General features: G+C 41.7%; 1 protein-coding gene across 1 annotated transcript; it reads left to right on the top strand.

The window, feature by feature from the left end:
- LOC107624127 lies at window positions 558-3324 on the top strand. The gene is made up of 5 exons (XM_016326590.2): window positions 558-1203; window positions 2214-2291; window positions 2394-2456; window positions 2542-2610; window positions 2701-3324. The coding sequence occupies exons 1-5, from the start codon at window positions 898-900 to the stop codon at window positions 2851-2853; spliced, it is 669 nt and encodes a 222-aa protein (XP_016182076.1). The 5' UTR covers window positions 558-897; the 3' UTR covers window positions 2854-3324.

Genomic DNA, 14357 nt, shown 5'->3' with positions numbered 1-14357 from the left:
ATTATATAAATAGATATGTTTCGTATTAAAATAAAATTCCTTTTGTTTTAAATGAAATATTTAAAAAATTATATTAAAATATTAAGATTCAAAAAAGTGATTCCATAAATAAGTTTTTTAATTATTAAGTTTTACTATATAAATTAAATAATAATAAAAATTATAATTTTAAAAAATTTTAAAAATTTAAAATTTAAAATAATTACTGTATTATTTAGTAAAATTTAAAATATTAAATTTTTAAATATATAATCAACAATAATTTGATACTCATTATAATAAAAAAATTTACAGAAAAATTATAATTTAAAAATATAAAATTTTAAAATATAAATAACAAAATAATTTTATAAAAATTTAATTATTTTTATTATTTTATGTAAAGAAAATTTTGTTTATTAAGGTTTAAAAAATAAAGATTGTGTGATGAAAATAAAGATAGCGTGATGTTTTAGGGACTGCTAGATGGGAAATAGTGGGCCCTGAGGTGGAAAAGCGCGAGAAAGAGTGAGGAGAGGCTACAGTAGTCACACTCACTCCAAGACTGAAACTCTTTTCTTTGCTCTGCTTTTAACTAATTAAGGTCGACGAAAACGAATATTAACTCTTTCATTCATCATTCTTCTTCACCGCCACACGATAACCCTCACCTCTCTCCTTTATACATAAACTTAACATGACATACATAACCACATACTACTACTATTTTTTTAATCATTTTATTTTTATTATTAGTTTCTCTTCTTTTCTTTTCATATATATAAATCTATCCTTCCTTTTCTATTCATCTTTTCTTCCCCTTAGCTCTTCTTTCTTCCTCTCTCACTCACACTCTCGCTCTCCCTTCCTTTTTCTCTTTAGTATATGACTTCTGCCATCGTCAAACACTGAGTGACGATGATGACGTTGATGGCCAAGGATGAGTGGGTCACCACCGCCATGACCGACGACACCCTTGTGGTCAACATTCTCCTCCGCCTCAAGAACTCCCTCTCCGACGACAACAACAGCAACTCTAAGCTTCTCCCCTTCACATGGGGTCTCAGGCAGCCGCGTTCATGCTCTAGGTCAAGGACAACTCCTACGTCACGCTGCTGCGACGCCGCGGCTTCAACCAGACGCAGCCCCACCACGCCTCTCTCTTGGAGCGGCACCGCCGACGGCTACGAAGACTCCACCCGCAACAACGTCGCCAGATCCAAGGTAGTTCTCGTCTTCTTCCTCTCAACTCTCATCTATGTGCGTGCGTGTGACGCACACGGTAGCTCACGGCGGTTGATCTGGCGGCGTCATCAGACATTCTTTCTTGTCTTCTGAATGACGCTTCCTTTTTGTGTTTTTATATTTACCGTTTTGCCCTTCCATCAGTTCCCGATCGCTTGCATCGTTTTCGAGTTCCCGGGCAAATCTGTCAACTCACCTCCACTTTATTTTCTTTTTCCCTTTCTATTTTTTATTTTTACTTTAAATTAAAAAACTACAATTTATGTTCCTGAGAATGAGATACGGATTACGGATGGAGAAGGATGCCTATCGTGGCGTGGCAGATAGCTCCCGTTTGCCGTGTTTCTTTTCTAAAACGGAAATGTGTTGCTTTCTTTTTCCTTCGTATCTAAAATTAAGAAATAGTAGGTTGACGGAAATGCCCTCGGGGGTGGTCAGCGGATGAAACGGGAGTGGCTAGCGCCGGCGTCTGAGATTATTGATTGACCGAAACACCCTTCCTAGGTCCAAGTAAGATTCCGCTGACACAGTTTTCCATTTGACCTGGAAAAATAGATTCCTAATTGGGGCTAACTCTCACTAATTTAGAATGCTTAATCTTACTGTGTGGGACCCTTCCATAGGGTGATTTAGTTATTATGTGTGGATTGGAGTGGAGTGGAGTGGAGTGGAGTGGAAGAAGAGGTTAGGTTTGGTTCTTGGTGTACCCGTGGGTGTTGTGGGGGGTATAAATGAATATCACGGGGATGATGGTATATTGATGAGAAGGAATGGCGGTAGTTGAAGTTGGTGCCCCTTAATTAACATATTTAGCATTAAGGATTAGGAGGTGGCCCCCACCCCCGTTTTCTTCAATGAGGTGTAGAATGTAGTGGCATTGCCATACACAAAAAAAAAACCAAGTTCCTGAATACATGGCAATCTTTGCAACCACGTCCTTCTCATTCACATGACACGTGTCATAACACTTGTTGCCATTTGAATTTCAGGGTACAGCTACGACTACTGCCACAAGTGGATACACGGTCAACTCATCTATCCCAACGAGCAAGTGCAGAAGAAAAAAGGTATACCTACGAACCTCCTTTCTTTTGTTGCATCTTTCATCAAATGATCTCTTGATTCTCTTCTCTTGTCTTGCATTACATTACATATTGTATATTTTTCAGACCTTTGCAGAACTAAAAGAACAAGAGACCTCCCTACTCAATGAGAGGACTTATTTGAAAAAGGTATATCTTTTTATTTGCATGGTCAAAGAAAAGTTATCTCCATATTAGCATGCGGTTACTAATATCAAGCTGATTAATTAATCAGGAGATAGAACATTTAAATGCAAACTTTGAAGCCCAGAGAGCCCAAAATGAGACCCTGAAGAGGATCAAGGTGCGGTAAAGTAAACATTCAAGGCATTCTTCCATTTTAATTTAGTGCAAAATGCCAATGATACCTAATATCTATTCCATTTCATCTCAGCGTGATATGAGCTTAAAACATCAGAAGAATCCAAGTTCAAAATCAGATGAAGAGTGCTATAAGCCTTCTTTGGGTCCCCTGGTTGAAACTAAATCACACGCAGCTTCATTCTTGATTCCAGATCTAAACATGATGCCCTGTGATGACGAATGATGAGTTGAGAGTAGAGTTGGTTACATTGCAGTGTCATCTTAACTGGATCAATGTACAGATACATGGAGAGAGCATTTTGAAGGCTCAATCCAATAGAAATCTTTATGAAGAAAGAAACAAGTGAGAGCCATAAATTGGAAAAGTATTTCGGTTAGTTATAGAAATTAAGTGGTTCCTCCGATTCCGAGATTTCTTAAAAGGTGTGGGGATTCTTTGGGTAGTGTAAAATTGTATCATTCTTTGTAGGTTACGTTGAAAAGCTCATGGAATTGGATTCCTTTCATTACAAGGAAATCTCATTTGACGTATGGCCCATTCTATGTTGGAGTTTAGGGTAATATTATGATTGATGCATGCTGGTGCCAGATTCGTCGACAATTTTGGTGGACCCAATTTCAACGAAACTGCATTTTGTAATTGTTCATCCATCACATTACCTTGGCAACAAAATTTGAAATTTCCACTACGCTATCCAGTATCCACTCTTTAACTTTTAATTTGCCACTAAGGTTATTTTCCGTTCCCATTTCCCATTCTTTAGTTTAAACTTGAACTGATTATTATCACCATGATTCTAATGATTGTGTTCTGGACAACATTAATAACTCCCAAATTACGATTAATCGATAATATTACGTTACAAACTCATTAAAGTCTAATGTAAACACTATTAAAAGGTGTAAATTATAATAACTCAGAATATAGCCAAATCATGGCATTAAAGACAGTAGATGTCTAAAACCTTACCTTGGAAAGGTGTAATAAAGGATACTATAAGAAAAACAAACGTCGAATATTATTGGATTTAGTGGTGGATATATTGGCGGATTTGGCAATAAATGATTTATTGGCGAATTTGGCAATAAACTTGTTGGGTAAAAAATTATCGTCGGATTCGGATTTCGACAATAAATTTGCCGGTAATAATTGGAGAAAAAAAAATTGGCACGATTATTACCGTCAAATTTAGGGAGGAGAATCCGACGGTAAGATAATTAAATGGAACGCACGTTTCGGTCATAAGCTGTGTGTTATTGGCGGATTTTTCTAATGGTATATCCGCAAGTAAAATTAACCCTAAATTTAAATTTGCAAATCTGTCCTTTCCATTTTTGCAACATCATTAACCTCACTTCTCTCTCCTTTCTCTTTCGCCGTCGTTGACCGCTTCCCACGACTCCATCCATCATCGCTATTGAGGAGCATCCACCTGGGGCGTGTTTCTCCATGGAGGAGCTTGTTTCTCTCATGCGAGTTACTGCTTCTGTTGTTTGCTGCCGCTGCCGCTTGCTTCCGTCAGCTGCGATGCTACCCTTCCTCCTTCATGCAGGTATGTCTTCTTTCATTCCTTCTTTTTTTGATATTGTTGGTATTTGCTAAACCCTAACGCTACACCTCTTTGCCTTTTTTTATCATGTTAATTAGTTGCTTCGTTTCTTTATATTGTATTATGATTTTGGATTTATGGATTGATGATAAAATGTTAATGTTTACTGTAGTTATCAGAGTTAGTGGTTCTTGACTGCATTGATTTATTGACATCGAAAGCTCTGTCTTAAATTTTTTATACTATTATCAAGAAGATTCTTGATTGATTGTCCTCAACAAGCTCATCAATTATCATAAAATAGGTGAAATCAAGATTGATGTTTGCCTAGTTGATAAAATTAAAATGTTTATTTCCTTATCCGATAACACGACCTCCGGGATTCCAAACCTGGAGATTACCTGTCTCCACATGATTTTTCGGCAGTTTGCCGACGATATATTAGCCAGTGGTTCTGTCTTGGCCCTCTTAGTGTCGTAGTCAATGGCCACGATCAGGTATTTGACCTGCCCAGTGGCTACCGGGAAGGGCCCCAGTAGATCAACTTCCCATTGACAAAAGGGTCGGGGAGCCATCAGTAGGCTCAACCCCGCTGTCAGGGTCTTGTTGAAGTTGGCATTTTCTTGGCATTTCTTACATCTCTTTACGAGTTCTTGGGCATCCGTCATCATCGAGGGCCAATAGTAACCGGCCCTGACGAGCTTTCTAGACAAGGTCTTTTCCCTAATGTGGTGGCCACAACATCCTTCGTGGACTTCGCTCAAGACGTAGTCCGTCTGGTCGGGGCATAGGCATTTTAGTAGGGGCTGGCTTAGCCCTCTCTCGAACAGCTGGCCTTGTATCGTCACATACTTGGCCGCTTCCCTTCTTATCACCTTTGCAGCGTTCTCGTCGTCAGGGAGTTTACCTTCCTCCAAGAAGCTAACAATTGGATCAATCCACGAAGGGATACTCGTTGCTCGGGACACCCACAGGGTCACCGTAGGCTCCTTTATCAGCCCTTGAATCAAAGATTGGTTTTCTGACCCTGGCTTCGTGCTTGCCAGCTTTGACAAGAGGTCAGCCCGTGCATTCCTTTCTCTTGGGACATGCTGCACCACAATCTTCTCAAAGTCTTCACTTAAATTTTTAACCTTTTCCAAGTATTTCTGTAACAAAGAATCTCTAGGCTGGTAGGTCCCATTGATCCGGGAAGTAACGACTTAGAATCACTGTTTACCTCAACTCGCGTTGCCCCGACTTCTTTCGCCAAGAGTAGACCTCCTATCAAGGCCTCGTACTCTGTCTCGTTATTCGAGATTGGAAAATCGAACTTCATAGACTATTCGTAGACCACCCCCTCTGAACTTTCAAGGATTATCCCTGCTCCCCCAAACGCTTGGTTGGAGGCTCCGTCGACATGGAGCTTTCACCGTGTGCCCGGGTTCTCGTGGGGGTCCCCAGTTACCTCTACTAGGAAATCTGCCATTTTCTAAGCCTTGATTGCATGTCTAGGCTCATACTGCTCGATTTCCCATGTCATCATCCATTCCACCAGATCGGGTTTCTGCAAAACTTGGCGGATTGCTTGGTTTGTTCTCACGGTGATCCGGTGCCCCTGAAAGTACTGCCTCAGTCTTCGAGACGAAGTCAGGAGCGCGTAAGCCAGCTTTTCCAGCTTCGTGTACCTTAGCTCCGTGCCTTGTAGCACTTTGCTAATGAAATAAACCGGCTGTTGGATTTTGTCATCTTCTCTGACTAGGACGGCCGCCAAGGCCTCGTCTGTCGCTGCCAAGTACAGGAACAACCTCTCGCCATTTTTAGGCTTGCCCAGGACAGATGGGGCTGAAAGTATCTTCTTGAAATGGTCGAAATCTTTCTAACAGGCTGGGGTCCATTCGAAGGCTATCTCTTTCCTCATGAGGTTGAAGAAGGGTAGAGCTTTCGCTGCCGACGCGCCGAGAAAATGGGATAGGGCCGTCTTTAACGCAACCTGGGCTTGTCATTCACAGAATGGCTTCGCACTTGTCTGGGTTGGCCTCAACCCTCCTCTGGGTTATCATGAAGCCGAGAAACTTCCCAGCCTCCATGGCGAAGGCGCATTTGAGGGGATTGAGTCTCATATTGTGCTTGCGAAGAGACGTGAAGACGGTCTCTAGGTCACCGACTAGGTCCTCTGGTTGGCTGGTATTCACCAAGACATCGTTGATGTAAACTTCGACCGACCTACCGATGAGGTCCACGAACACCTTGTTCATTAGCCTCTGGTAGGTTGCTCCCGAGTTCACCCCAGGCATGTCGGTTGGGGTCCAGGCAAATAGGTCGCCGTTTACCCTAATGGCCTCCATGAGAGGTTCTTTCAGATTGTGGGGGAGGTTCCTGTTCACCAAGGTGAACTTGTCCTCCGTGTCTCCGACCCGAAACTTCTCTAGATCTCCTTCGGGCTCGGGTTTCGGCTTGTTGTCCACTCTGGCGTCTAAGTCGGCCAGAAAAACCGCGGATGCTTCCTTTGACTTCTTTTCCAAGGAGAGGCTGGCGTTGTCACATGCAACCGCCGTTTCTAGGTCTCCCCTGAGGGATCCAACGAACCCGTTGCCAGTGACAAATTTCATTAAGAGAAGCTTGGTGCATATCACGGCGGAAAACTCATTGATCGTCTTCCTCCCCAGGATGGCATTGTAAGCTGTGGAGTCTCTTAGGAGTACAAACTTGGCCATTATCGACCTCTTTCCTTCTCCTCCACCGATACAAACTGGGAGGACGATTGTCCCGTCGGGTTTTATGAAGTTGTCTCCTAGGCCGACGACCTCGTGCTGGTGGGTTTTTAGGTCGGTCTCGCGGAGTCCTAGGGCGTCAAACACGTTTTTGAACATGATATTGGAGTCGGCCCCAGTATCCACAAGGAGTTCCTTGGGCGGGGGTCTATGGTTCTCCGATGACATGGCTAAGACTTTGGCGTCCTTTTTGGTGGCAGACCTTGACTTGGGGGGTGAGTCTCTCCCGACCACCACGTTTATCACAGTGAGGGCATTGTCGTTGTCCTCGCTAGGTCCCTGTTTCTGTTTCACAACTCGGCCACGATCTTCCTCGCAACGCTCTCGCTCCCTTCTCCTGGGCTCCCTTATGAATTGGGAAAACTCGGTTAGCTTTCTTTCGCAAATGGCTTGCTCCAAGGCATCTTTCAGGTCAAAGCAATCCTTGGTTTTGTGGCCAAACCCCTTGTGGTAGTCACAGTACAAGCTCTTGTTCCCGCTTGTTCTGTCTCTTAGTTGCCGGGGCTTTGACAGGATGCCCTTGTTAGTGATATGCTGGTAGACTTCCACTATTGGGGCCGTAAGGAGGGTATAGTTTGTGAACTTTCTTACTCGAGGGAAAGGTTTGAAAGGTTTAGCTGATCCCCCGTCCTTGGGGGGTTCTTTCACCCTTTCCCTGTGCCCAGGTTGACGGGTAGGGGGTTGACTGGCTGTCGCTTATTGGCCGCCATGACCTGGCTAACCTCCTCATCGTTAATGTACTCTCTCGTCACATTCTGAATCTTTTGCATCGTCCACACGGGCTTGGTAGTGAGGTGCTTTCTAAAATCCTCATTTAACAAACCGTTCGTCAGGCATAGACTGGCCACTGAGTCGGTCAGGCCGTCAATTTCTAGGCACTCATCGTTGAATCTGTTGAGAAATTTCCTAGTCGGCTCACTGGCTCTTTGGGTGATTCCTAAAAGGTTAACGGGATGTTTGACTTTGGCGATGCGTGTGGAAAACTGTGCTAAAAAGCTGCGAGTTATGTCTGAGAAGGTCGTAATGGACCCCTATAGAAGCGCATTAAACTACCAGATTGCCGGTCCTGCCAAGGTCACGGGGAAAGCACGACACCTCACCGCGACGCCAACACCCTCGAGGTTCATCCGGCCTCAAAGGCCGTTAGGTATTCCTGAGGGTCTTGGGTTCCATCGTATCTCATATCTGTTGGCTTGTCAAAGTGTTTCGGCAGCCGGACCATGAGGATGGAGGGGTGAAAGGGAGCGCTCCCATGATTATGGGGTCACGTCGCCTTCTTAGCCTTTCTCTGTTCTCACCTTGGCCCTCGGACCCGTCATGGGTCGAGGGAGATCGAGCATCTGCTCTGCGCCTAGTACGGTCCCTCCGGGGGCTTCTTCCCCGGGCTTCTGATCTCCTAGGGGGAGACAGGGTACAAAAGATGCTCGGGCTGGGTCGGTAGCGATCCTTGGCCGCCAGCTCCCTTTCAAGATTTTGCACTCGGTAGAGCAATTCCTGCATGATCCTTGCGTTGTCACCACCCGTCCCCCGAAGGGGCGTCTTTCCTAGGAGCCGGAAGGAAGGTCGTTCCTACGAGAGGGGGTCCTCATACGATCGCGAGGGGAAGCCATAGAGGCTATTTTGCTCATCAGGCGAGTTCCCTCCTCCTCGCGTGATGCTCCACTATTTCGTGGTGCATTCTATGCTGAATATAGGAGATTTTATCACCCTTTTCCCACATTTATTCCATGAAATGGCATGGTTTCATGTATTTTTCCTAATTTGTGCTTAAATGTGAAAACATGCTTTTTAGGCCCTTAATTGGTTAATTTTAATTCACCTTTGATTCCACTAGATGCCTTGATGCGTTTGTTAGTGAATTTAGGTTGGAAAGGCTAGGAATGGATCAAAGGAGTGAAGAGAAAAGCATGCAAAGTGGAGAAATCATGGGAAATCAAGGATTGGGAGTGCATTCATTGACGCGCATGCGCAGCAGACGCGCACGCGTGGAATATGAAGTCGCATGGCGATGCGTACACGTGACCCACGCGTACGCGTCAGCGCTCGCACGTGACTTCATTAAAGTGAAAACGCTGGGGGCGATTTCTGGGCTTCCCAGGCCCAAATCTAAGTCATTTCTGAGTCTATTACATGCAGTCAAGGGGGGAGAACACATAGTTTAGTTTTACACATGTTTTAGTTAGTTTTTAGAGAGATAAGCTCTCTCTTCTCTCTAGAATTAGGTTAGATGTAGATTAGAAATTCTTAGATCTAGGTTTAATTCATGCTTTGATTTACTTTTCCTTTTCAATTTCTTGTTCTTCTACCTTTGTTTTCTTAGTTTTGTACTTTACTTCTTGTACTTGTTTACTTTGTTGTTGATGCACTCTTGTTTCTTCTATTTCTCTTTAATGCAATTTATGTTGATTTCCTTTATTGTTGATTTGAGTTGTTGCTTTTAATTTCCTTACAATTAGTAGTTGTAGATTTACATTTCTTGCAATTTTATCTTGCTTTCCTTTTGTGCCTTCCAATTGTTTGACAAAATGCTTGGAAGGATGTTAAAGTAGATTTTTGTGTTCTTGGCTTGGGATGGTAACTTAGGTGAAATTGAGTTGCTAACGTCCAAGTCTTGATAATTGGTGTCCATTGACTCTAGCTCTCACTAAGTTAATTGGTGAGTGGTTAGGACTTATGGATTAGGATTGGTGTAGCTCATTTGACTTTCCTTCATTTGTTAGAGGATGACTTAATGAGATTGATCCTTGCAATTATCATGTTGTGGTTAGTAACAAGGATAAAGATCCTTAAACATCAACCCTTGCCAAGACCTCTTTACATTTGAGTTTCATTTACTTTCTTGTCATTTATATTTCATGTTCCTTATTCAAAACCCCAAAATATACATCCCATAACCAATAATAAGAACACTTCCCTACAATTCCTTTGAGAGACGACACGAGGTTTAATACTTCAGTTATTTTTATTGGGAATTGTACTTGTGACAAACAATTTTTTGCATGAGAGGATTATTTGTTGGTTTAGAAACTATACCTGCAACGAGAATTTATTTGTGAAATTCTATGCCAATGAATTTTCCCTTCATCAAAATGGCGCCATTGCCGGGGAATTGCAAATGTGTGCCTTGTTATTGGTTATTGTACATATGTTAATATTGTGAATAGCTTGACTTTTGGATTGATTCTTAGTCTTTGCTAGTTTTAGGATTTAGTTTTCTTGTTTCTTATTTGATTTTGTTTTCATTTGCTCTTGCTATCATGAATTCTCACCCTTTTGGCTATGAGTTTGGTTACAATTATGTTGTAGGGAATGGAAGCCTCAATGAAGATGTGCATCAAGGGTGGAACAATCAAGGAAGGGAGGAGCCTCAAGAGATTGATCAACCTTCTTGGCAACAACCTCCTCCGGTTTCCTAAAGGTATAATCCAACCCCTATTGCATATCAATCCAATGGCTATGGTGGACCCCTTGTAGTTACCAACAAGCTTCCCCATATGCTTATGAACCTCATCCTCAATATAACCCTCAACCATACTCACAAGCCCCTTTTACCAAACACCTTCATATGACCCTAATCCTTACCCACCATGCCAACAATCATATGAGCCATATGAACCACACATAGAACCACCACCATTCCAACCTCAATACCTCCAAGAACCACCTCCTCCATGCTATTACCAAGAAGAACCACCTCCAATGTATACAAATTTTCACCCACAAGATGAATTCTACTTTCCACCACAACCCTCCATGGAAGAATATTTATGTCCATCGATCCAAGAGCAATATGATCTTACTTATGTTAGCAATTTGGAACAAGAATCAAGAGATCGCCTCAAGGAATCAATGGATTGGCTTCAAGCAACCATCCGTCAAAAGATAGACTCATGGGATTCATGCTACAAGCAAAACGTGTTCAAGGATGATTATGGAGGAGCAACTGTGGAGTGTGTTGTGCAACGAGTAGAAAAATTAGAGAGTGTTGAATCGCCACACCCCTATCAAGAAGAACCATCTTCCTATTATGAACCATTTCTCCAAACTAATGAACCCTCCTATCCACCTCAAGCCCTAACGGATGATTATCTCACTTTGCTACGTCAAGGGCAAGAAGAAATTCAAAGGGAGGTGCTAGAATTCACGGCCGCCTTAGATGAGGTGGTAAACTGATTTACCTCCCAATGCTTGAACCCTCAAAGCACCCCATGGCCACACGTGGAGAATCAATTGAAAAGCCTAGCATGAAGGAGAGATTGGAAATCCCAGTGGAAAATGAGGAATGTTGCTTTGTGTTAGAACAATTGGAGGAAGCTATGATTGTTGAAGAAGAGGAAGAAGTGGTGGAAGACTTAGGAGATGCGGAACCTCCATGGGAACCTAGAGTGGAAGAAAATCCCTCCAAGAAGATTGAATTTGATGTTGAGGAGGGAAATACACAACCTCCAAGGCATATTCCATATGAAGAATTGGATGGGATAGATCAAGAATTGAGTTCCCTTGGTGATGAAGATCATGCATCAAATCTTAGTGGTGAAGAATCCTTTGAACTTAAAGAACCTTCTCCCGGTGAATTAGAAAGTAAAGTGGAGGTAGATTTCTCTCATCCTCCCAATGATGGTTTTAGTAAGGGAGAAGAGTTGGATGGAATTGATGAACAAAGGATTGAATTTGAAAAATCTTGTGGAGAGATGGAGGTCCGTAGAAAAAGGAGGACGGGAGTTGAATAGGCTTTGTCAAGATCCTTGGAAGCTTCTTTGCCTAGGTTGTCATCTACTCCTACATTTGAGTTGGAAAAATTCATCTCTATTAGCTTTATTGTCCCACTCGAATATGGCTTGCTTGAAATGGATGGATGATGAGCGGATAATTTATACGCTTTTTGGCATTATTTTTAGGTAGTTTTTAATATGAATTAGTTAATTTTTATTAAATTTTTATTAGTTTTTAAATAAAAATCACATTTCTGGACTTTACTATGAGTTTATGTGTTTTTCTGTGATTTCAGGTATTTTCTAGCTGAAATTGAGGGACCTGAGCAAAAATCTGATTCAGAGGCTGAAAAAGGATTGCAGATGCTGTTGGATTCTGACCTCTCTACACTCGAAGTGGATTTTCTGGAGCTACAGATACCCAATTGGTGCGCTCTCAATTGCGTTGGAAAGTAGACATCCTGGGCTTTCCAGCAATATATAATAGTCCATACTTTTTCCGAGATTTGATAGCCCAGATCGGCGTTCAAAGTCAGCCTAAAATTTCTGGCGTAAAACGCCCAGACTGGCACCAGAATTGGAGTTAAATGCCCAAATTGGCACAAAAGCTGGCGTTTAACTCCAGGAACAGCCCAAGCATAAAAAAGCTTCAATGCTCAGCCCAAGCACACACCAAGTGGGCCCCGGAAGTAGATTTTGTGCATCATTTACTCATTTCTGTAAAACCTAGGTTACTAGTTCATTATAAATAGGACCTTTTACTATTGTATTTTCATCTCTGGAACATATTATGTAACTTTACGTTCTGAGACCTCCATGGGAGGCTGGCCACTCGGCCATGTCTACCCTATTTTCACTTATGTATTTTCAACGGTGGAATTTCTACACCCCAGAGATTAAGGTGTGGAGCTCTGCTGTTCCTCGTGAGTTAATGCAATTATTACTGTTTTCCATTCAATTCAAGCTTATTCTTGTTCTAAGATATTCACTCGCACTTCAACCTGATGAATGTGATGATCCGTGACACTCATCATTATTCTCACCTATGAACGCGTACCTGACAACCACCTCCGTTCTATCTGCAATAGCTTGAGTGTGTATCTCTTAGCCTCCTGATTCACGACGCATGGTTGCCTCTCCTGACAACAGAGCCCTCCATTCCGTGAGATCAGAGTCTTCGTGGTATAAGCTAGAATCAATTGGCAGCATTCTTGAGATCTGGAAAGTCTAAACCATGTCTGTGGTGTTCCGAGTAGGATCTGGGATGGAATGACTGTGATGAGCTTCAAACTCACGAGTGTTGGGCGTAGTGACAGATGCAAAAGGATCAATGGATCCTATTCCAACATGAGTGATAATCGACAGATGATTAGCCGTGCGGTGACAGCGGATTTGGACCATTTTCACTGAGAGGACGGTCGGTAGCCATTGACAACGGTGATCCCCCAACATACAACTTGCCATGGAAAGGAGTATGAATGATTGGATGAAGGCAATAGGAAAGCAGAGATTCAGAAGGAACAAAGCATCTTCATACGCTTATCTGAAATCCCACCAATGAATTACATAAGTACTTCTATCTTATTTTCTGTTTTAATTATATTTTAATTATCAAAATCCCGTAACCATTTGAATCTGCCTGACTGAGATTTACAAGGATGACCATAGCTTGCTCTAAGCCGACAATCTCCGTGGGATCGACCTTTACTCACGTAAGGTATTACTTGGACGATCCAGTGCACTTGTTGGTCAGCTGCACGGAGTTATGTGAAAAGTGTGAGATCATGATTCCGTGTACCAAGTTTTTGGCGCCGTTGCCGGGGATTGTTCAAGTTTGGACAACTAACGGTTCATCTTGTTGCTCAGATTAGGTAATTTTATTTTATTTTTAAGTTTTTTATTTTCGAAAAAAAAAATATAAAATTTATTTTGCTCTTCAGAATTTTTAAGAATGAATTCTAGAGTTTCATGATGATTTGTTGAAGTCTGGCTGGCTGTAAAGCCATGTCTAATCTTCTGGACCGAGGTTTCAACTTATCATCACAAGAGCTTGTTGATTTCTATCAATCTTGTTGTTGAATGTAATGATCTGCTAAAGCTTGGCTGGCCATTGGCCATGTCTAGTGTTTTGGACCGAGGCTTTCACTGAAAGCTTGGCTGGCTAGTAAGCCATGTCTAATTCCTGGACCGAAGTTTTAGACTAACATTGCATGATTCTTAGAATTCTCATTAAGAATTTTGAATTCCTTATTTTCTTTTTCCAAATAATTTTTGAAAAATACAAAAAAAATAATAAAATCATAAAAACAAAAAATTTTGTGTTTATTGTTTAAGTCTAGTGTCTATTTTTAAGTTTGGTGTCTTGCATATTTTTAATTTTCTTGCATTTTTCGAATATATGTATTATGTTCTTCATTGATCTTCAAGTTGTTCTTGATGATTTGCTTGGGTCTGATCTTTAAATTCTCTTGTTTTGTGTCTTTTGTTGTTTCTCATGTGCATTCTCAATTTGTTAGTGTCTCTAATATGAAAATTTCTAAGTTTGGTGTCTTGCATGCATCACTTATTTGATCTTAGTTTTCCATGATTAGTTGCATTTTGTTGTTTCTCATCATTAAAAATTCAAATTTTTTTTTTCAAAATCATGTCTTTTCAAGTCAATAATACAGAGAATTGAAGATTCAGAACATTCAGCAGAGGAATTACAGAGAA

The sequence above is a fragment of the Arachis ipaensis genome, chromosome B10 (genome assembly GCF_000816755.2).
Source record: "Arachis ipaensis cultivar K30076 chromosome B10, Araip1.1, whole genome shotgun sequence".
Lineage (NCBI taxonomy): Eukaryota > Viridiplantae > Streptophyta > Magnoliopsida > Fabales > Fabaceae > Arachis > Arachis ipaensis.
This window is presented reverse-complemented; position numbering and strand designations above follow the sequence as displayed.

Bases quoted from the DNA above. Each gene is read 5' to 3' on its own strand.
- LOC107624127 (XM_016326590.2), top strand. From the start codon at position 898: ATGATGACGTTGATGGCCAAGGATGAGTGGGTCACCACCGCCATGACC. The intron at 2,457-2,541 runs GTATATCTTTTT...TTAATTAATCAG, and splicing joins AGAGGACTTATTTGAAAAAG to GAGATAGAACATTTAAATGC. The intron at 2,611-2,700 runs GTGCGGTAAAGT...ATTTCATCTCAG, and splicing joins AGACCCTGAAGAGGATCAAG to CGTGATATGAGCTTAAAACA.